This window comes from Eublepharis macularius, chromosome 4, assembly GCF_028583425.1.
Source record: "Eublepharis macularius isolate TG4126 chromosome 4, MPM_Emac_v1.0, whole genome shotgun sequence".
Classification (NCBI taxonomy): domain Eukaryota; kingdom Metazoa; phylum Chordata; class Lepidosauria; order Squamata; family Eublepharidae; genus Eublepharis; species Eublepharis macularius.
In genome coordinates this window covers 166,519,866-166,542,089 of record NC_072793.1, presented here as the reverse complement: position 1 = coordinate 166,542,089, position 22,224 = coordinate 166,519,866, and the positions used below count along the sequence as shown (strand labels likewise).

Below are 22,224 nucleotides of genomic sequence, written 5' to 3'. Positions count from 1 at the left end.
TTTGCCCATGTGCAGATTATAGATTTTAAGATGTTGTACAAACCATGTTTGTCCAATGTACAAACATTGGACAAACCAGCCAACCTCTACGCAAAAGAATAAATGGACACAAATCTGACATTAGAAATGGAAACGTCCAAAAACCAGTGGGAGAACACTTCAATCTACCAGGACATTCCACCAAAGACGTAAAGGTCGCTGTGGTTCAACAGAAACCTTTCAAAAACAAAATCCAACGGGAGGCTGCTGAATTGGAATTCATATGCAAATTTGACTCTGTCAAGCGGGGACTGAATAGAGACTATGAATGGTTATCACATTACCACAGGTAACAGATTCTCTTTACAGAGGCGTGATCTGGGGGAGCCCAGTGACGCCTGGTGTGGGCTTTCGGGGACCACAGTTCTCTTTGTCAGATGCAGCTGGCAGGGAGAGCTGTGGTCATTGAAGGCTTATACTACATAGGAATTGGATACTTTCACTGCTACAAACTAATACGGCAAACTGACTGCACACCAAAAGGAGATGTTTACATTTCCAAGCAAAGGAATGTTTTGATTGCCTCCACGCTAATTGCATTCTGTCCCCTTGTGATATATGTCCCCTTCTTTCCTCTCTCTCTCTCTTCTCCCCTCCTCTTCTGTATCTGCCCAGTTTTGATCAGGCATCTGACGAAGAGAACTTGATTCTCGAAAGCTTATGCTACAATAAAATTGGTTAGTCTTAAAGGTGTTACTGGACTCTTTTTGATTAAGATGTTGTAATAATCAGTACACTATACTGGCTATCCAGCATGCAAATGAAATAAACAGTTTGATTATAAACTTTCAAGTTATACTGAAAAATAAAGAAAAACACATTTATTTTATTTATGTTCTTCATAGTCCATCTTTCTAGCTGACACTCAACATGGATTATATTGTGTAAATGAATACATTCAACAGGATGGGACTTCCAAGTAACAAAGCAGTAGGGCATGGATTAAAGAAATCTGAAACTGAGCTGAAGCAAAGCTTTAGGTTTTAAAGACGACACATTAAATGATGCAGAAATTACAAAGTAGAAGCATATTTATAGCAGCAGACAGTAGCATATGGCCAAACTACAAGTGATGCCTGACACTAATTGGACACTTGTCAGCTTCCCTCATGTTTTGATGGGAAATGTAGGCAGCTTGGTGGAATGTTGGACAAGTGACCATTGAAAAGTCCATTGGACAGCAGTTGGAGAGCCAAGCTGCAAGACCAGGATGCCTACATTTCCCATCAAAACTTGAGGGAAGCTGACAAGTGTCCAACTAGTGTCAGGCATCACTTGTAGTTTGGCCCATAGTCTCTATCCCTTTACCAAAGCCTCTTTCCAAACTATTATAGTACAATTATATTTTGATTATTGTTGTTTTCCTATACTCCCCTTGTTGCAGATTTTAATTTTCAATCACTGTTTAGTATGTTTCTATACAGTCGCCCTAAGAATTCGTATAAATAAATAAATATACATTTCTCACTGCTCTGTCTTACAGTTTACAGCCTCAGGTAGGATAACACATGAATCAATGACTTTATACTCAGAATAAATCTCAGAACTGAGACAGAGTTTGCAACCGTTAAGCTTTTGAATGATCAGGGATGAGGGCAGATGGGGCAGGACGTTTTTATGGCAATTGATCAGCTATGCGGCAACACCAAGGCTGGGCCTCATCTGGCCAGATATGTGCAGTGGGAGTGAAACATCCCTTTGACTTGTTATCTAGCAGCCAAACTGGGCTGGGGGGGTGCTTTTTGCTCCAAAATACAAGGCCCAGATTTGCTATAGCCTTAGACTGCCAAGGCCTGGGTTCAAATTCCTGCTCAGGCATGAAGCCCACTAGGTCTTGCCCTAACTTCCCTCACCGGGTTGCTGGGAGGATAAAAATGCCACAGTCCCTTTGAAACATCATAAAAGAAAGAAGTAGGTATATAAATGAAAATGGCTTAGTATGGTTTTGAAGAGACACTAAAGCCAACAGGGAGAAAAACCTTTAGTATAAATAAACAGTGGAAACATCCCAGTAGGGTATCCCCAAAGGGGCAAACTTAGATCAGAAAATGGGGGCCTGCGAGAAAGGGCTAAACACCCCCTTCAGCAGCACTGCTCTCCCTTTCCAAATCCCTCCCCCTCTCAGTGGCACTGGAACAACTAAAAAGCTGTGGGATATGATTACAAATTTCTCAGCAGAGGGTTGCCAACCTCCAGGCAGGGCTTGGAGCTTCCCTCTCAACAGCTGGCAGAGATGGAGGGGAGGAAATAGATGGGAGGCAGATTGAGGGTCCTGGAAGCTGGATAGGCCCAGGGGTCTATTTAGAGCAGGCCTATTATTCTTTGTGATGTGAAATGTGTTACTGTCATTTTCAGAAATAACTTACAAAAACTGTCTCCATTTTAGTTAAGTCTGTTTTGGTGACTGGGAGCTTGTAGCGACCTTTGCAGGATTTAAAGGGCTCTTGAGAAAATGTATTTTCTTTTTAATGGTCCTCATGTGAAGAAAGGTTTTAAGAAGAGAGGCTGAGGTGGCCTTCTGAACGCACCCAAAATAAGGGCAAGAGGGTCTCTCCAGAGAAGGAGGCTCCAGAGAACTTGTAGAGAAGAGTCGCTCCGTCGGCATTGAAAAAGGCCACTTGCCCCCCTGCATAGTTCAGACACACTCGGATCCTCTTGAGCTCTCCACTTACAGACAGGATAGAGTGGCCTTCTATGCTAGCCCTGTACTCACCTGACCACTTCCCCACCGCCCATATCCCTTCCTTAGATTTAAAGATGACCTTTCCTTGCCTCTTCACAGACTTCCTGGCAACCCCGATAGCCCACTCTTCCTTGCTTTGCATGCTGACTTCCCAGAAATGTTGGCCTGCTGTGAATCCCTCACGCCCCAGCACAATACCCCATTGGTCAAATCTCTCAGGATTCTTAGGTAGATGTTCATATGTGCCTCCCCTTCTCACACTCTTCTGATCTGCCGACAAGATGAGTTCAGGATGGGCTGTGTCTGGATCGAGAATTACATTTGCTGTTGCAGAGAAGATGAAAAACAGTATCAGCTAGAAATACTGCCAGTTACTCAGCATTGTGGTTAATTTCCCCTCTGGATATCCCTGAGGTGGTTGATTGTCTAGAAATTTCTCCCTGTGGCTGGTTCTGTTCCTGTCTCCTGCCAATCACAATTTTTCCCTACCTCCTTTTTTGTTTTAGCCTGCATCTGGATTCACAGGCTCTCCTGCCTTCCTCTAACCTCTTCAAAGAAGTCTGCTCCACCCTAAGTGCAGACTAGTCTTCCCATGTGCTTCAAGAGAAGGTAACTAAGAACACATAAGAAAATTCCATGTGAATATACCCCACCCCCAAGAAGGGAACCTTGAGGGAGAAGATGACAACAGTGGATATTTCAACCATCATCTTTAAAAAAATGAACACCAGATCATGCCAAAATGATGCAGAGTACGGGTTGAACTTGTGAAGTGGATCTTAGTCATCATATCCCAGGAATGACATTTCTGTTCCAATCATGAGGATTTCTTAGGGCTACATTCCAGATTCAGATACACTGATTTTTCAACCTGAACATCTCCAACTTTGAACAAGGACAGAGCCTGAAATCTAAGCAAAAGCTAACAGCAGGTTGATGGACTCAAGAAAATATGTTCTTCAAAACCAACTTTTAATTATTTGTTTGGAAAAAAAATAATAACTAGCAACAAAGCCTGTTGCTCTACCAAACGGTTGGGAGGGATGCGCTGTGCTGAGCCTCCTTGCCACCCCCTCCTTGGCAGTATTGTAATGCTCTTCTATAGCATTATGATGCAGCCACATTGGAATGTGTACAATTCTAGTTGCCTTATCTCAGAGAAGCCGTTGTACTGCTGGAAAGTGTGCCAAAAATCATCCACAATTATCAAGAGATTGGAGTGCTTTTCCCAAGACGAAAGGCTAAAGAGATTAGCAAGGCAATCCTGAATACTTACCGTTCTAAGTCCACCTTAGAAACATGTGACTCCCTTTATAGTTTTGGTGGCTGATTATCAGGGCTCATTTCGAGGGGGAACGCGCAGGAATGCAGTTCCGACAGTTCCCCAAAGAGGTCACATGTCAGGTGGCCCTACCCACCTGACTCTTGGCCATTTTGGGCCCATTTTGTCCTGGATTGGGCCTCTGACAGGTGGTGGATCACTCTCCTATTTAGCAGTGGCTCAGTCCTGACCATTTGGGGCCCCTTTTCGGCCATGAATGGCCAGGATTGGGTCCAAAACAGCCAGGATAGGTGATGTCAGGGTGTGTGGCATAAGCAAATCAGTCTCGCCAACGACACATTTCTAGTGATGTCAAGGGGCATGGCATATGCTAATGAGTTATGCTAATGAGTTGTGCTAATGAGTTCCTCCAGCTCTTTTTCTACAAAATGACCCCTGCTGATTATGCCCATTACACCAATTGATCAGCTGCTCCATTCATATCCAGGCTGAATTCAAGTTCTTTATAGGTAAGTCCCTCATAGCGTAGGACTCGTACTTACTTCTCCCAGTATGCTTTGCTGCAGCAGTTTCACTCCTCTGAGCAAAGCCGCCTGCCGGTACCACCCTGCAACTGGGTTAGAGCAACAACTCCCCACACCTGCGCATTCCCCGATGTGGCTCTCACCTGATGGAACGGCCTGCCTGAGGAGCTAAGGAAGTCTCCCACACGTCTATTATTTTGAGGATGCATACAATGGAATTGTTCAGGGGGGCACTTTTTACAAACAGAACAGAGTTGCGGTAAAATACAGTTGGTCAGGAGGGCACTTTTTACGAAGGAAATAGGGTTGGAGTTAGTGGCTATGAAATTTTAGGCAGTTTTCACCGCTTTGTCCATTGTATACATGATACTGTTTTATTGCATTGCTCTCTAATTTTACTGTCCAACTTTGTTGCATTGTAGGTTATATTATATTGTTTAAGTGGATTGTTCTCTAATGTTGTAATCTGATTTTATTCCATTCTTATTGCATTGTTTCAATACAATCTGCCTTACCATATTGCTCTTATTTTTTAAAAAACAGATTGTTCAATATAAGCCTTGAAACACAATGTATTTACATTTCATTTTAATCCAAAGAAAAGACTCTTTGGTTGTTGTGGATTTTCTGAGCTGTATAGCTGTGGTCTTGACATTGTAGCATCGAAAGACAGAGATTTCTCAGTGTCAATAAGATACTGTGTCCTGTTTGAGTTATTTATCTTATCCAGGACACTAAAATACTGGACAACACTTCCAACTACTTTGTCAGATTGCACAGGGAAGCCACTGAAATTCATAAGCATAAGCACAATTTCAACAGGAAAGAAGAGACTTTAAGAATGAATAGAGCATGGTTTCCAGTCCTGAAAAACACTAGGCTAACAAAATACTCTACATCTTACAATAGCCCTGCAGATAATAAGATTAGCATATCAAGCACCAATCCATATGCAAAAGAACCTCCTCAGGATACAGTGAAGCCTCCCGCCATTAGCATTCCACACCCTGGGAAACTCTTACAGGATGACTCAGCCCAAACCCACCTTCCTGGGTAGATATAAATTACCTGCCAACTTCCTTTCCACACTGTGACACTGAGAGATCTCTGTCTTTCGGTGCTACACCTCTGAAGATACCAGTCACAGCTGCTGGCGAAACGTCAGGAACTACAATGCCAAGACCACAGCTATACAGCCCGGAAAACCCACAACAACCAACAACCATTATTCTCCGGCCATGAAAGCCTTCGACAATATAAAAGAATATTTGTTCAACGTTTCTGTAAAATTTAGTGAGTTAAGACCATGGAAAACTTTATAAGAAATATCAAACGCTCTGACGTTTTAGCAAATGTGAGTAGGCTTTGGCTCACGGACGCTTCTGTCTCAAGTTTCTTATTTCTAACCAATGCAACCTAAATTCCTAAAGCAGTGGTCTTCCCCCTGTGAGCCAGGATCCCTTTTGCCCCTGAGCAAGCGGGAGAGCCTTGCAACCTCAAATTGTCTTCTCCACCTGACTTGCTCTGTCATTGAAGGCAGGTTGTCAACATCCAGGTGGTGATGGGAGGTCTGGAACTGCAACTGATCTCCAGACCACCGAGATCAGTTCCCCTGAAGGAAATGGCTGCTTAGGAGAAGGGATTCTATGGCATTATACCCAGCTGAGGTTCCTTCCCTCTCCAAACTGCACCTGAAGCTGACAACCCTAATTCCCAACTTCCAGGTGGTGGCTGGAGATCTTTTGGAGTCACAACTGATCTCAACCTGACTGAGATCCCTTCCACTGGAGGACAGGGCTGCTTTGGAGGGTGGCCGCTACGGCATTATACCCTGCTGAGGTCCCCAAAGCCCACCCACTCCAGGCTCCTCCCCCCATTCCCTGGAATTTCCCCACCTGAAGCTGGCAGCCCAAAAGCGTACCTCCTGCCGCCTTTTGGACCCCCGCTGGGTTCTCCTTTGCTGCAGCTCAGTTGGCTGGCTGCACCTGATACAGAACGATCCCCCAGCTGGCCTGGGCCGGGCCTGCGCCAGGAAGGTGAAAGCGGAATGGTTCCCACTCACCTACCCGCCCACCCACACTGACCTGAGGCGGGCCAAGCTCCATGCACACTCCATGGGGCTCTGCCAAGGGGAGCTGACATACAACCAGTGGGCACGCACAAGAGCAAGCAGGAAAAAATTGAGTTGATGTTCCCAGTGAGGCAGAGGGAGAGCCGGCCATGGAGGCTGAAGCGGGTGGCAGCTGCAGAGAAAGCAGCTGGTGCCTGCTGCCTTGAGTGGCTGAGAGGAAGTAGAACAAGCTGGGTGCCTAGCTGCCTACCTGGCTGGGTGGCAGCTGAGACAGGCACACTTCTCCCCTGCTCACTTTTGGAGCCACTTTGTAGCGCTTCTCCGTGTGCCTCTGAGCAGGCGGCTCTCTCTGCACCGAGCCACTGGGGGGGGGCACCCAGCTCTGGCTACAGCTGCTGAGGGGGGGGGGGGGTCAGTGCCAGGTGACCTGGAGGCTCATGTGCCTGACATTGCTCCCTCCCCAGCGCCCATTGGCACCAGATCGGCCGGGCGGTGAGTGCAGCCAGGAGCGACTCTCCTCTTATCCCCACTAAGGACGTGCTAATGCACCTGCGCTTTGGGATATGGAGTGAGTCGTCTCAAATACACCTACTCAGTTATGTAGTAAGATAGTTTCTGTTTCACAGTATGGGTAATTTGGACAAAAGAGAGTGGGATTTCCATTCCCTTGAAACTGTGTGAGAACTAGATATTTGTGACTTTTAGAGGGAACAAGGTGGTTAGGCCCACGCTAGAAGTGACAGAAATATCCTTGCTCTTTATTCATGTCCTCTCTGTGCCTGTGGAAGTAACATTTACAGCTTTCCAAAAACCAGCTCTGCAACTTTATTAAAAGCTCATCAAGTTTAGTGCAGGAGAGGGGCAATTTGGTAAAGGATTAATACTTGAGATATGTGCTTTTTGAAAACATATTCATTTAGTACAGTGATCAATCAACTCTACACAGAGGCGAGCAGCAAAACAGAGCTAAGCCAGCATTTGACCTGCATGCATACATGTGGAAATAGCCAGTTCCCAAGCCCAGTTCACAATGCTAAAAAACAGCTGCCTTTGTGCTGTCTGAATTCACCCTAAAATATACTCAGGAGAGGGCCTCTTCCTGCCCAGAACTGTGCATCCCAGAGACAGCCAGGGAGGCAGAAGACCAGGCTAAACAGGGGGGCTATGTGTGAAGGGATGCAATTTCACTTTTTAATTGTGTGCAAACAACTGGAAGATAGCTGGACTTCTGCCTTCAAATATTGTTATTCCATGATTCCAATACACAACATAGCACCTTAAAATAGAGAGAAGCCCAGAAAGCAGGTAAGGAAATCTGTTGAGGGAAAACGGAGACCCGGTCTCTGCCTTTCATGTGGAGGGTTATGAAAAGCCTTCAAGCATTGATGGCCAGCACCTGTGTCCCCATCATTTCCATATGGCAGCTGGGAGAGATGAAAGGAGGCAGTTCATCCCCTCAGAGAGCACCTTCTCTGCCACTCTTACAGCCCTCTTCAGAACAAGGAGGAACTGGCAAGGGCAGAGAGGGTAAGATTTTAAGGAACAAAACAAGAGGGCCCAGGCAATCTTATCACTGGGAAAACACCAAGTAGAAGAACACAAATTGTAAGGTGAAGCTTTTTAGTTTAAAAATAATTTATTAGTGCGTGAAGTAAACTGTACCTTTCTGCAGATGAAACCCGGAGTCCAGAGTGTCTGAGGAAGCAAACGGAACATAAAGTAAGCAGCAGGATCTTCTGCTTATCACAAATCTTCTGACAAAAAATATCAGTTAATAACATACTTTTTCTTTGTGTCAGCTGAAGGGTTAAGTAGAAGCTACTTCTTGGGGGGAGGGGGAAATTTCTCCCAGATTTTATTTGTGTGCAAATATTCAAATTTGTTTTCACTTTATGCGAGTTTCCTCACCATTCCTAATTAAGGCCTGATTCTGCACATGTTGGATAATGTACTTTCAATGCACTTTATCAATTGTTTGAGTTGGATTTTTTGTTCCGCACACAAAAAAATCCGTTCCAAATGATCTATAAAGAGGATTGGAAGTGCATTATCCAACGTGTGCGGAATCACTCTGGACTTAGAATACAAAGAGAAAAAAATATCAAATTTAGCAAACTTTCCCTTATCTCTACTAAAAGAGACCAAGAATGATCCTGAACATGGTTATCCATAAGTAAGTCACTTCGAGTTGAGACTCACTTCATAGAAAGTATGCTAACGACTGAAGCCCAAACCTCCAATCCAGCTAAACTTAGGATGGTTTCCCACTGAGGTTTTCCTACAGTTTGGCATCCAAACTGGAGCAGGGGTTTCTGGAGATGCGCCCATACCATGTCATCGCCCAATCACCCACTTTCCAGGATTGCCCCTGGTTTACTCTGATCTCTCCTAAATCCTGTTTGACACAGTCAAGATCACAATCAAAGAGTATTTATATACTGTGCTGTGTGGATAGGGAGGTGTCCCTACCTAATTATCTGTCTGTCTTCTGGATTCATTGGGAATCCTGATATTGTCAAAGCAGTGACAGTCTGTGTCACAAAATCAATTGCACTCCCAAAAACTTTCCCAGTTCTTGCTACAGCTAGATATTTTGGACAATTTAATTCTATATTGCATGGTTGATGAAATGGCTTGGCACCGTAGACAAAAAAAAAATGATTTAATTGGAATACAAAGAGTTCATGCCAAGAATGCTCTCCAGGCACCATTTTCCTTACTCAGCCTTCCCATGGCTACTATTTCCCTCCTCTCACTACTTTCTCTGCTATGGTATTTATATTTTAAGCCACCTTGAGTTCTCACAAGGTAGAAAAAGGGCTAATAAATGTTTTAAATAAACAAATAAATACTAGTAGTTATTCTGAATTTCTAGTTTTCATTTAATTATAAAAAGCAAGTTGTGGAGATAACAGGGAATGTGCATTCCTTATCTTTTTGTAGTAAAGAGGGCTAGTGAATTTTTAAAAAAAGAAAACTGAGAATTCAGAAGCAGCAGTGGATCATTGCAATAGTTTATAATGTCATTGTGCTATAGCAATTTAGCAGTCAGATTTTTAAACATAAAGGCTGCACATTCCCCCATATAACTAGGCAATGAAAAGAGCTAGATTTTTTAAAAAACTGAGAAGCCCCATCTGTGAACTCAGTCAGAGCCAGGAGACTCTGCTTAACAGTACGATCAATCCCCTTAAGACCATTCTGTGGGCTCCACAAGAACACACTCAAGCAAACAACACACTCAGAGAGGCCAATGAGTCCAATCTGGGAACAGACACGTTGTAACACAAAGTGGGGGATGTTCCTGAAGGTGATCAAGTGGGTGTCTCCATTAAGTGAGGATGCCCTGAAGGGCAGGTTCGCCCCTTTCATTATGGATGCCTCTGCTACCATCCTCCTGCCAGTTTGCCAGGGCATGGAGATAGGCATGACTAGAGATCGGCAACGTAGAATAATTTTGAAAAAATCTAGATAATGCAGTTCCAAACTAAAGTTGAAGGAGAGTTGGTACACAACTTCCCCTTATTTCCGCACCTGCTAATGATATATGCAACTTGGAACATACTAAAACACATCTGACCCAATCAAATATCCTATCTGAAATCCCTGCAGCATTCATTACCTTTGTATTGCTTCATGATGCCCTCCAAAAGAGGATTTATATTCCAGAAATCCCAGATCCGCCATTTCAGTGCAAGAGGAAAAGTCACTGGATCCTCAAATGTCTCCTTTTCTTCATACCTTGAGAAAATCATATTCAGCTACCATTCAAAGTCCTTGACACCTTTGGATGTCTTTTATTCCTTCTCTCATAATACTAGAACTCTGGGGGCACCCAGTGATGTTGTCAAGAAATATGATCAGGCGCTACTTAGGTTCTTTAGAGTGCAGCAGAGAGATGGTAAAAGAAAACACGCCACATGATATCAGTGTACTCAGAAGGGTCCTTTTCATCATTTGCCCCTTGTGGGAGGCATGGAAACTTGGCAATTTTTCTTCCTCCAAATCTATCTGGCGAGATATACAGCATGAGTTTCTGATCAACAGCCATCTATTCCCCATAATAGGTTGCTCTGCACAGCAATTCTTTTCTTCTGTATCCCTATTGTTACTGTAGTTGCCAAAGCAACACAGCGGTAACGTGACATCCTGAGGGCGGGTTTTCTTTCCCCAGTTTCTATGGCAGCCATTACTCCATTTTGCATTACCAGGGGAGGGGGCTTTTCCCAAGTTTTTTAAAAAGGTAATTGTCATATTGATATAACATTATACCAAGATAGCAGTTGCTGATTTGAAAAAAAAAGCACCACAGTGGCATGCAGGGGTGTGGGAATTATTGCCATTCCTGCTTCCCCTCAGCACTGAATAAGGGACAAACTTTGAATGTGGAAGTGACCACCGTCTAATCTAAGCAGGAACATTGCTGGAATCGTGGCACACACCAACATCTGCCTCCTCATGTGTAGACTCACCTACTCTCCTTAACAACACATGGAGCACATCAGCTCAAGATGGGAGGCCATTACAGCACTCATCAGTAAAGTGCTCCTGTAGCTGTGCCTAGTCCCAGTGCCAATCAAGGCATTATATGGGTAAAATAAAATTTACCATCTGCCATTTTGTGCAGTGAACGTAGCTGAGGAGAGACAAACTCTGTATTTCCTGGGGTGGGGGTGGCTTGTTTGACATGAAAGGCCACCCCAGGTATAGCACCAGAGTTTGGGCTGGATGTTGTAGAGATGCACAGTTATGAGTCAACCTTGACCCATTCCCACTGTATGATTTCCTGTTGATAGGGCTCTATGCATAAGCTGTTTGCCGTTGACAGAAGAACCATCTGGTTTGGCCCTAAGCCATGATCCTGAAGGAACACGTTCTTCTCAAGCCACCCCAACGCTTCCCAACATCAAAAAGGTTAATAAGCAGGGCTTTTTTTCAGCTGGAACACGGTGGAACGGAGTTTCGGCACCTCTTGAAAATGGTCACATGGTCTGTGGCCCCGGAGGGCCATCTAAACTCCCCTCTGTCTGGAGATCAGGGGGCGGGGCCACAGGCCATGTGACCATTTTCACAAAGGGTGATTTAAATTTTTAAAAACTCCTTGTTCCAGATGACCCAAAGTGATGTCGTTGTGTGGTCTTGAGTTCCACCACCTCTTTTCCCAGAAAAAAAAGCCCTGTTAGTAAGAGATATCCACTTACCTCTGCAAGGTGCTTCTGGCAGCCTAAAGAAAAGAGACAGAGAGAGAGAAAGAAGAGAGATCTCAGAGCTTGCTAACAGGCCATACCAGGCAGACGTCCTCAGACCCTGGAAGAGTCTACACTCCAGCTCTTTTCTTGCTCACAACTAACACTCCAATCAAAAACTGATCTTCATAAAATGGGAGAAAACCTTCATGAGGTTAATACAAACAGACAAAGTGGAGCCATTTCAGAGCAAAACTGGGTGATCTGCTTTGACAACTCAAGAGTGGCTGCTTTCACACAAGGGTTTTTCCTCACCAGAGAAGAGAAAGAAAGCCTTTAAACAACACAAAATTTTAAATGCGGATGTCACTTGTCTCCAAGAAACACATATAAAAAGAAGGATTAATGTATTGTCGAAGGCTTTCACGGCCGGAGAACGATGATTGTTGTGGGTTTTCCGGGCTGTATTGCCGTGGTCTTGGCATTGTAGTTCCTGATGTTTCGCCAGCAGCTGTGGCTGGCATCTTCAGAGGTGTAGCACCAAAAGACAGAGATCTCTCAGTGTCACAGTGTGGAAAAGGTGTTGGCAAGTCATTTATATCTACTCAGGAGGGGTGGGGTTGAGCTGAGTCATCCTGTAAGAGTTTCCCAGGGTGTGGAATGCTAATGGCAGGAGGCTTCACTGTATCCTGAGGAGGTTCTTTTGCATATGGATTGGTGCTTGATGTGCTAATCTTCTCTGCAGGGCTATTGTCGGGTGTAGAGTGTTTTGTTAGCCTGGTGTTTTTAAGAACTGGAAGCCATGCTCTGTTCATTCTTAAGGTTTCTTCTTTCCTGTTGAAGTTTTGCTTATGCTGTTGAAGAAACCTTAAGAATGAACAGAGCATGGTTTCCAGTTGTGAAAAACACCAGGCTAACAAAACACTCTACACCCGACAATAGCCCTGCAGAGAAGATTAGCACATCAAGCAGCAATCCATATGCAAAAGAACCTCCTCAGGATACAGTGAAGCCTCCCGCCATTAGCATTCCACACCCTGGTAAACTCTTACAGGATGACCCAGCTCAACCCCACCCCTCCTGAGTAGATATAAATGACCTGCCAACACCTTTTCCACACTGTGACAATGAGAGATCTCTGTCTTTTGGTGCTACACCTCTGAAGATGCCAGCCACAGCTGCTGGCGAAACATCAGGAACTACAATGCCAAGACCACGGCAATACAGCCCAGAAAACCCACAACAACCAAGAAGGATTAACATTACATGTAAAAAACTTGGCCTTACCTTTGCCTCATCAGACTGTTAAGAGATATAGTAGCATATATATAAAAAGAATTGAAACCAAACTTGATATATTCAGCTGAAGATGGCAGATCTCTATTAGTAGAAATTTGCGGGGGTGGGGGGGCAGAATCTTGCTGGTAATGATATATGCACCAAATGATCAAGAACAAATTTGTAACGGTTTAAATGAGGTTTTGGCAAGATTTGATTATATGGATATATACCTGTTGGGAGACTTTAATGCTGTATTTGATCAAGATATAGATAGAAAAACGAGTAAGAAGATTTTAAAAAATCTAAAGGTCTCCTCCCAAGATGCTTTCTCAAATTGGCTGAAAAATACAAACTGGTTGATGTTTGGAGAGTAAGAAATCCAATGGGAAGAGATTATACATTTTATTCAGATAGCCATAAGTCCTGGTCCAGAATTGGTATGTGTTGGACCTCTGCAAGCTTTCTACAGGAATTTAAATATATTAATATTCTCCCTAGGACATATGCAGACCATAATCCTGTGTTGTTGAACATAACGGACACTCCCAAAGAAATTTAGATGAAGATTGACTGTGCAATTGTTGAAAAATAGACAATCTCTACAAGAAGTAAAGGAAGAAATCAAACATTATTTCCAGCAAAATATAAATTCTGAAACGCATATGAAAATTGTTTGGGATGTGAGCAAAGCCTATTTTAGAGGACTGGCGATAAGATTTGTGGCCAAACGGAGACGAGAGAAGAGGCAACGATACCAAGAGATAACGAAAATGTTGGAGAAGAATGAAAATGATTTTTAAAAGATCCTTCAAATGCAAATTTAAAATGTAATATTAAGATTCTTCAAAATCAAATAAATTTACTACTAGCTGAAGAAATTGCTAAAAATTTTAAATTTGCCAAACAAAATTTTGAACATGCAAATAGACCAGGGCATTGGCTAGCCTATAAACTCAGAAAGGAAAGAGAAAAGAGACTGATTTATGCCCTGTATGATGATACAAAGAGAGAGAAGACTCAAAAGGAGGAACTGAAGATAATTGTAGAAACTTTCTATAAACAATTATATGGGAAAGTGGAAATATCAAGAGAGGATCAAAAACAGTATTTACTGTTGCCCAAACTGTCAGAGGAAAATAGGAAATGCCTTAATAACTTGACTGATGAAGGGCTTGGAGCCAGCCTTCTCCCACAGAAGGGCCCGCCTGTTCCTGCCACTTGCTTACCTGCAGGACTTCACTGGCTGGCTGCTGGATCTTCTCTTCCATATCCTGGATGAGGCTCTCAAGAGAGGAGAGTTCTTCAGAGAGCTCCACCAGGTGCTTGTCCCTTCTTCTTGCCACCTCCTTCTCCATCTCTTCCATCTGGGCCAGAAGAAGTTTCTCTTGTTCCTCCAGAAAGGAGTGCAGTTTCTTGAACCTGTTCACTGTCTTGTTCCATTGTCCTTTGGTTTGCTTCTGAGATGGAAAAAGAAGAGGGGGAACAAGAATACAGCTGATCTTTGCAGTGGGTTGAAACAGGCCCAAAATGGCAATTTTTGGCCATTTTAGGCCCATTTTGGGGCCAAAACGGCCCGGATCAGGGCTGAAACAGCTGGGACCAGGCTGGTGCCAGACGGGGGAGGCTCCCCCTGCCCAGCACCGACCTGATCCCGGCCGTTTCGGCCACAATCCATTTCGGGGCTGAAACGGACCAGATCGGGGCCGAAACGACCAGGATCAGGTCAGTGCCGGGCAGGGGGAGCCTCCCCCACCCAGCACCGACCCAGTCCCAGCCATTTTGGCCCCGATCCTGGTCAAAAATGGCTATTGTCGGCCATTTTGGGTCTTTTTGGCCTGGATTGGGCCCATTTTGGCCCGAAACAGCCCAGATTCAGTCGGTGCCAAGCAAGGGAAGACTCCCCCGCCTGGCATGGACATGGTGCCAGCTGTTTCAGCCCCCATCATGGCCAAAATGGCCCGAAAATGGCAATTTTCGGCCATTTGGGGCCTATTTCAGCCAGGATTGGGGCCCAAGGGGCCTGGATCGGGTCAGTGCTGGGCGGAGGAAGCATCCCCCACCCAGCACCATCCCAATCTGAGCCTTTTAGGCCCCAAGTCTGACTCAAACAGGCCCAAAATTGCCGGTTCTGGCACTTTGGGGCCCTTTTGGGCATGGATCTGGGCCAAAACAGCCTTGACTGGGTCAGTCCTGGGCAGGGGAGGGTTCCCCTGCTCAGCTCCAACCAGATTCAGTCCTTTTCAGCCCCAATCCTGGCCCAAAAGGGCCACTTTTGGCCATTTGGGCCATTTTCTGCCAGGACCGGGGGTGGAACTACCAGGATCGGACCAGTGCCAGGTGGGGGAACACTCCCCTGCCCAGTACTGATCTGGTCCAGGCTGTTTCGGCCATGATCCGGGCCCAAACGGGGCCCTTTTCGGCTGGGATCAGGACCCAAACTGCCAAGATTGGGTCGGTGCCTGGTGGGGGGACCCCTGCCCTGCTTGGCACCAACCCAATCCGGGTCGTTTTGGGCCTGACCCAGGCCAAAACATGGCCAAAATGGCTATTTTGAGCCATTTGGCCTGGATTGGGGGCAAAACAGCCCTGATCAGGCTACTGTCAGGTGGGGGAACACTCCCCCGTCTGACAGCAGCCGAATCCTGGCCATTTTGGCCCGATCAAGTGGTGTGGCATATGTTAATGAGTTATGCTAATCAGTTCCTGCAGTTCTTTTTCTATGATTTATCTATCTATGCTTATCATCACCCAGACACCTTCAGCTGGGTTATCAGGACACATTTGCCATTCACAGAGATCCCATAAACATTCAGTAGGAAAAGAGAGAGATTCAGAAGGACCCATCCAAAGTGCACATGAATCTTTATAACTGTGTTGTTTTCTTTTCGTTTTGCTTTTTTAAGGTTTTTTTTAAATTCTGTTCAAATATTCTTAATAACATTCTTGAAAAAAAAGGAGCACGTGAATGTTGTTTTCATTATTTTCTTCTTGGGGTGTTCTTTTCCTTTACAGAACTCAAATATACGCTACAGCACAAGATACTGAGAGCCAAAGGAGCTTTTTAAGTCCACCAACCCCTCCCCGGACACTAAGGTTACTTCCACATGGAGCTTTTGCTCTGGTATGGCATCCAATTATTTTCATTGCAGAGATATAAAGGGAAAGGAGCACCTCTTATATTCACAAAGACTTATTCTAAGTGGTCTTTCATTAACTTTTTTGTGTGAAACCAAGGCATTTCAAATGAGTGGCAAGGCTGCCTTGTGCTCTGATTTTTCTGTACTCAGTTCGCGCTCCCCCCCATATAAGTTTCTTGAGTCTATAAACCTCCCTGCCACAGTAACACTTACAAGCAGGTCTTGGCTTTCCTTCACTAGATTAGCTTTATATGCCAGAATTCTTTTTCTTTCCTTCTTCAGAATCTCCAGACACTTGTAGAACTGATCCTAGAAAAAAAGCCCCCAAATTAAGGCTTGCTCCTTTATAGAGGTCTATTATAAAACACATAAAACTGTCATTAAAGGCCAAATTAGATGTATGTGCAGGATGTCCCCTTCTCACGCCACCCTCCAGGATAGCATTTTTTTAAGAAAAAAAATAAGAACATAGCGTGGGGTGGTGGGGAGGAAATAGATTAAACCTTCTGCCATAGGCGGCTGCTCCCTGGTGTCTTATCAGGACAATCAGTTGGCCATATGTCAACACAGACAGACCTGAATAACAACACATACATCAGTTCATTTATATACCACTCTTCTGAATAATTAGTGTCTACTTAGAGCAGTGAACAAAGTCTGTGATCTTATTATCTCTACAATTCAGCTGAGGAGTTGGGGCTGAGAGGAGTGGCTTCCCCAAGGCCACCCGCTGATATCATGAGTTGTTCAGAGTTGAACAAGCATAGTGCTGCATCACAGCTCAGCCACTTATCCACTATGCTACATCAGCGACACCTGAAGGGTGCCAGTGTCCTAACATTGCTCCATAATTGGCCTGAGCAGGAGTGGGGGCAATTTGCAAGGGAGCAGCCAAGCCAGGAGATCGGCAGCAAACAGAAGTTTCCACCCAAAGCCTGGGAGTTTCCACCCAAAGCAGTGTCATGGAACATCCAGAAGTGCAGCTAGTGCAGTGTCATGGAACATCCACCAACACCCACCTTGTAGATTTCCTACCTTGTACTCTTGGAAAACCTCCTCAATAGGAAGGATTTCGTGATCTTTGTGCTCCTCAGATCCGACACAGACCACACAGATGGGAGCTTCATCGTCCTGGCAAAAGAGTTTCAGCGGCTCCTGGTGCTTCTGGCAAACTGTCTCCTTTACAGCTGCCACAATTGTCTGATAATCAAAAACAAAAGAACTGCTTTTGTTTTATTTCCCCCCATATTCTGCGTGCGTGCTCTCCCCCCCTCTCCTTTTAAGTAACTGGACATAATCCATGACTTATTCAGAAAAAAAAGGTACGTGAAAGGTAGATGTAACTAAGATTTTATCAAAGCATTCCAGCCTCAAATTCTTTTGAAAACCAACTGGATAAATAACAATTCCTGGTTCAGAGTAAACCACATACTTCCTGCATCCATTCTGCCACTCATTCTGCACCTCCAGACCCTCACTTGGGGCTCCCCTCTCCTTCAGAAACAAGATTTCGGGTACAATTTGGGGTTGCTCCAGGAGGAGGAAGTCATGCTCCACAGGTCAAAGTCATTCGGCCCATGAAACTATTGTACTGTATCCAACTCAGACCTCTCAAATGCTAACCCATCTTTTTTGTGCGCTCCACAGTTTATTATGACCAAACTGCGGAAGCAGGTAAAGTTGGAACTGCCTGAATGCGGTGGGATCCTGGTGGATTTCTAAACTACCTTTCACATTATGAACCAACCCCAACCACCATCTCACAGACTCAATCTTTCCCTATCTAATCTCCTGAAAAAAACACCATTAAACTTACAAATAAATGATCATTCTGAATTCTGAGTGTGGCACCAGGGGTCATTTCGTAGAAAAAGAGCTGGAGGAAATCATTAGCATAGCTCATTAGCATAACTCATTAGCATATGCCATGCCTCTTGCCATCTCTGGAAGTGTGTCATTAGTATAACTGATTTGCATATGCCACACCCCCTGACATCACCTATTCTGGCTGTTTTGGACCCAATCCTGGCCATTCAGGGCTGAAATTGGGCCCAAAATGGCAAAAAGGGGCTGAAAATGGCTGAAAAGGGGCCCAAAATGGTCAGGATCAGGCTGTTGATGAGCAGGAGTGTGATCCACCACCCGTCAGAGGCCCGATCCAGGCCATTTTGGCCCCAATCCAGGCCGTTTCAGCCCCAAAATGGCCGAGTCAGGTGGGCAGGGCCTCCTGACATGTGACCTCTTTGGGGAACTGCCAGAACTGTGTTCCTGTGTGTTCCTCCTCGAAATGAGCCCTGACTGGCACAATTATTTTTTCTCCTGCCACTGGCGAATTGATATTCTTTTTGATGCAAGTTCACAAGTTGGGGGGGGGAGGGGTTTGCTTGATTGTAACTTAATTCTTGTGGATTTAAAAATAAAAATAAAATAAAATAATACATGTTTTCGTATTTGGGTCAGGCATAACTCAATGAAAAAAAGGTGCGAGTTTTAAATCGGCCACCAGCTTCAGTGTAAAAATGAAGGGAATCTCGGAACATACTGGCCAATTGCCTCCAAAGTGAGACAATTGTGATATTGGCAAAGGAAGAGATGGCTTACTCCAGGGGTCCCCAATCTTTCTAAGCCTGCAGCCACCTTTGTAATTTTGAGGCTGCTGCAGGAGGCGGAGCCACAGAAAATATCTCCCTCCCCACTTTGTAAAAGGATCACAGAAGAAGAATTGAAAAGCAAGAGCAGGGGGAGATTGGTGATAAAAAGAATTAAAGCATTAAGGGGGAGTGGAACTCTACACTGACTAAGACAAGACAGGGTGCTACCACTTCTACTCCAGCGGCCGCATGTAAAACTGTTTCATAACAAGCTCTGCCCTACAATGGCCCCACACATTTTCTGAAAACCTCAGTGCACAGCATGTTGGAGAAGTCTGATTTACTCACTAGAAGCCAGGAAGATGGAGATGGCACAGACAGGGCAGGTGGAGTATATCCCCTCATTTACAAATCAAAGGGGGGTACTTCTTTGAGCTATCAGTGGTCATCTTCACAACTACTGAAAACTTTTCAAGGCTCTGTTTTTAGAGACTTCTGCCGAGATCGAAGTCTTCCTGCAAGCTGAAGTACAACTTCAGCTACAGCCACACACAGACCAAGAAGGAGGCAAATTGTCTGAAACGTTTGTAAAGGAAACAAAAAAAAAATGTGTCCAAAGGATAATTTTTTTCCCTGAAGATGCAGTTTCAAGATCAAAAGTTTGCTGAGGGGTGCTGCTGTGCGCTGTTACGGTGTAACCAAAAGCAACTGCGCCTGAGGGCAAGCAGTATCAAGAGTCACCTGTACAACAACACTACATTATGTCTCCTAATTACAAACAGCAGTGGGCTGACAGGAACAACATCTGCTGAGGCTGCTAAAGCAAGATATCCAGTAACTGCCTAAGTCACCTGTAGCTGCGATAGCCAGCCCAGCACATAACAAGATCAGAGTCCTCTGACTCCACTATGGTTCAGGTGCCTGAGAAGAAAGCAGTACACCCGGTCTGCATATCACCTTCAGATAATGCACTGGCTGGGGGCGAGGGGGGTGTCTGCACATCTGGTGGTGAGTTTTGGGTGAGACCACATAAAAACCACGAGTGTGCTTTGGATCTATGCGTTTGAGTCACGGAGTACTACGATGAGGTGGATCCATGCTTTTACTGGTGTAATCTGAAGCTGTGCATGTGATCTGCTGATGAGTTTTAGGGGACCACATGCTATGGAAATACATTTTTGTGCCGCCGCAGCAGTATGAAGTGGTGGATGCATGATGTTTGTGATGCAAACTGTGGTTATAGACCTATGTGATTTGATGGTAAGTTTTGGGTGGCCACCACATGCAAAAACCACGAGGACCCATTGGGATCCGTGCTTTGGAGCCATGGTTTTGTGCCAGGGCTGTGCTACAAATCAGGGGATGCGTGATTGTTACAGCGCAACCTACAGGCTAAGGTATGTTCTACAATATGCTGAAGGTTTTCTTTTGTTTCAGCATAAAAATCATATGAATTCATGAGGTCCGACTTTCACCCAATCTCCACAAATAAAAGCCCTGCAGAATCATCCCAAACGAAGGATCTACCAGTGTTCCTTTTCCAACTCTGAACAACCAGATGGGGACAGCTGAAGGCAAAGGGACTCCTAGTTTGCTGTCAGTTAGTTGATTCCTAAAATTATTTGCATTTAAACCAGGACTCTTTTCACTGGACCGAACCTCCAGAGAGAAGCCCAGCAGAAGCCACGCCTAGTCCCCAAGAAGATTCACAGGGATTTCTTACCTCGTACTCTTGGGAAGCCTGCCCCAGAGGAGCCACCTCGTGATGTATTGTCGAAGGCTTTCACGGCCGGAGAACGATGGTTGTTGGGGGTTTTCCGGGCTGTCTTGCCGTGGTCTTGGCATTGTAGTTCCTGACGTTTCGCCAGCAGCTGTGGCTGGCATCTTCAGAGGTGTAGCACCAAAAGACAGAGATCTCTCAGTGTCACAGTGTGGAAAAGATGTAGGTCATTTGTATCTACTCAGGAGGGGTGGGGTTGAGCTGAGTCATAGCATTCCACACCCTGGGAAACTCTTACAGAATGACTCAGCTCAACCCCACCCCTCCTGAGTAGATACAAATGACCTACATCTTTTCCACACTGTGACACTGAGAGATCTCTGTCTTTTGGTGCTACACCTCTGAAGATGCCAGCCACAGCTGCTGGCGAAACGTCAGGAACTACAATGCCAAGACCACGGCAAGACAGCCCGGAAAACCCCCAACAACCATCACCTCGTGATCTTTGTGCTCCCTGGATCTTCCGCAAACCAGGCAGATGGCTTCTTCGTCATCCTTGCAGAAGAGCCTCAGGGGCTCCCCGTGCTTCTCGCAGACTCCCTCCTCGCCTTCCGCTTCTTGAGCCACCTGACGAGGGAATTTCTTGGCTATTGCCGCAACGTTTGCCAGCTGCAGGTTCTGCCTGAGGTTCTTCGGCTGAGCAATTCCTCTGCATTGGGGGCAGGAAGCCTCTGCCCCCGACTCCCCCCAGCTCTGGGTCAGGCAGCCTCGGCAAAAATTGTGGCCGCACTCGGCGATCGTGACGGGATCCTTGAAATACTCCAGGCAGACGGAGCAAGTGGCTTCCTCGCAGAGCTCCTTGACTGGACCCCCACACGCCATGGCCGCCTCAGCAAAGGGAAAGGAGAGCAACCGCGGTAGTTTCGTTTTCCCGCTTTTCAAAACAGCGACGGGGAGTTTCCCTTCCCGCATATGACTGCAAAAAAGGAGGGGCGGGTCTTATTTGTGAGGGGGAGGGGGTGACACTCTCTAGTTTCCGCAGGGAGTGGACTCGAAACGAGGAAAGAAGATCCAGCCGCTTGGCGGCGATTCCCCCTCTTGGGCCCTTGCTAGTGGAGCCTTGCCCAGCTCCATTAGCCCTTCCCACGACAGCAACATACGCGTGTCCCCTTGCAAAAAGAAATCTGGATGCAGGCTCAACCTTGCAAGATAGAGCAGAACTGGCCGCACCTCTCCAGAAAGTGGGGAAGGAGAGTCACATTTCTGAAAGCTTCCCCAAAGTTCAAGAAAATGGCACGCAAACGGACGAGCAGCACGGCACAGAACGGGATGAGAAAATCACCTTGCTCCCTGAGGTGTTAGTTTTCTGTTGCCAGGGAGAGAGAGACAAAAGGCACAGATTGGACACTTGTCAGCTTCCCTCAAGTTTTGATGGGAAATGTAGGCAGCTTGGCGGAATGTTGGACAAGTGACAGTTGAAAAGTCCATTGGACAGCAGTCAGAGAGCCAAGCTGCAAGACCAGGATGCCTACATTTCCCATCAAAACTTGAGGGAAGCAGACAAGTGTCCAACCTGTGCCTTTTGTCACTTGTGGTTCTGCTCACAGAGGGGTACAGCCTTCCAGTTATGCAAGGGCAGGTATCAAAACCTTAAGAGGAGGAGCCCTCCTATATTGATGTTGCTGGTGGGTGAAACTTGACCCTACGTGG

At 45.5% G+C, this 22,224-nt stretch overlaps 1 protein-coding gene across 1 annotated transcript; it reads right to left on the bottom strand.

Moving 5' to 3' along the window:
* Positions 1-1,136: 1,136 nt before the first annotated feature.
* On the bottom strand, positions 1,137-21,470 carry LOC129329398 (E3 ubiquitin-protein ligase TRIM7-like). Its single transcript, XM_054978955.1, has 9 exons — positions 21,010-21,470; positions 20,518-20,553; positions 17,239-17,403; positions 16,417-16,512; positions 14,293-14,523; positions 11,801-11,823; positions 10,222-10,340; positions 8,262-8,294; positions 1,137-3,046 (listed from the first exon to the last, which is right to left on the bottom strand). Exons 1-9 carry the CDS (start codon positions 21,394-21,396, stop codon positions 2,532-2,534), a joined length of 1,605 nt encoding a protein of 534 aa, XP_054834930.1. The 5' UTR covers positions 21,397-21,470; the 3' UTR covers positions 1,137-2,531.
* Positions 21,471-22,224: the final 754 nt, after the last annotated feature.

Coding starts and splice junctions, on each gene's coding strand:
- LOC129329398 (XM_054978955.1), bottom strand. CDS start 21,396: ATGGCGTGTGGGGGTCCAGTCAAGGAGCTCTGCGAGGAAGCCACTTGC. Junction 20,554..21,009: donor GGGAGCACAAAGATCACGAG/GTGATGGTTGTT, acceptor ATACATCACGAG/GTGGCTCCTCTGGGGCAGGC. Junction 10,341..11,800: donor GCCAGAAGCACCTTGCAGAG/GTAAGTGGATAT, acceptor GATTTTCTCAAG/GTATGAAGAAAAGGAGACAT.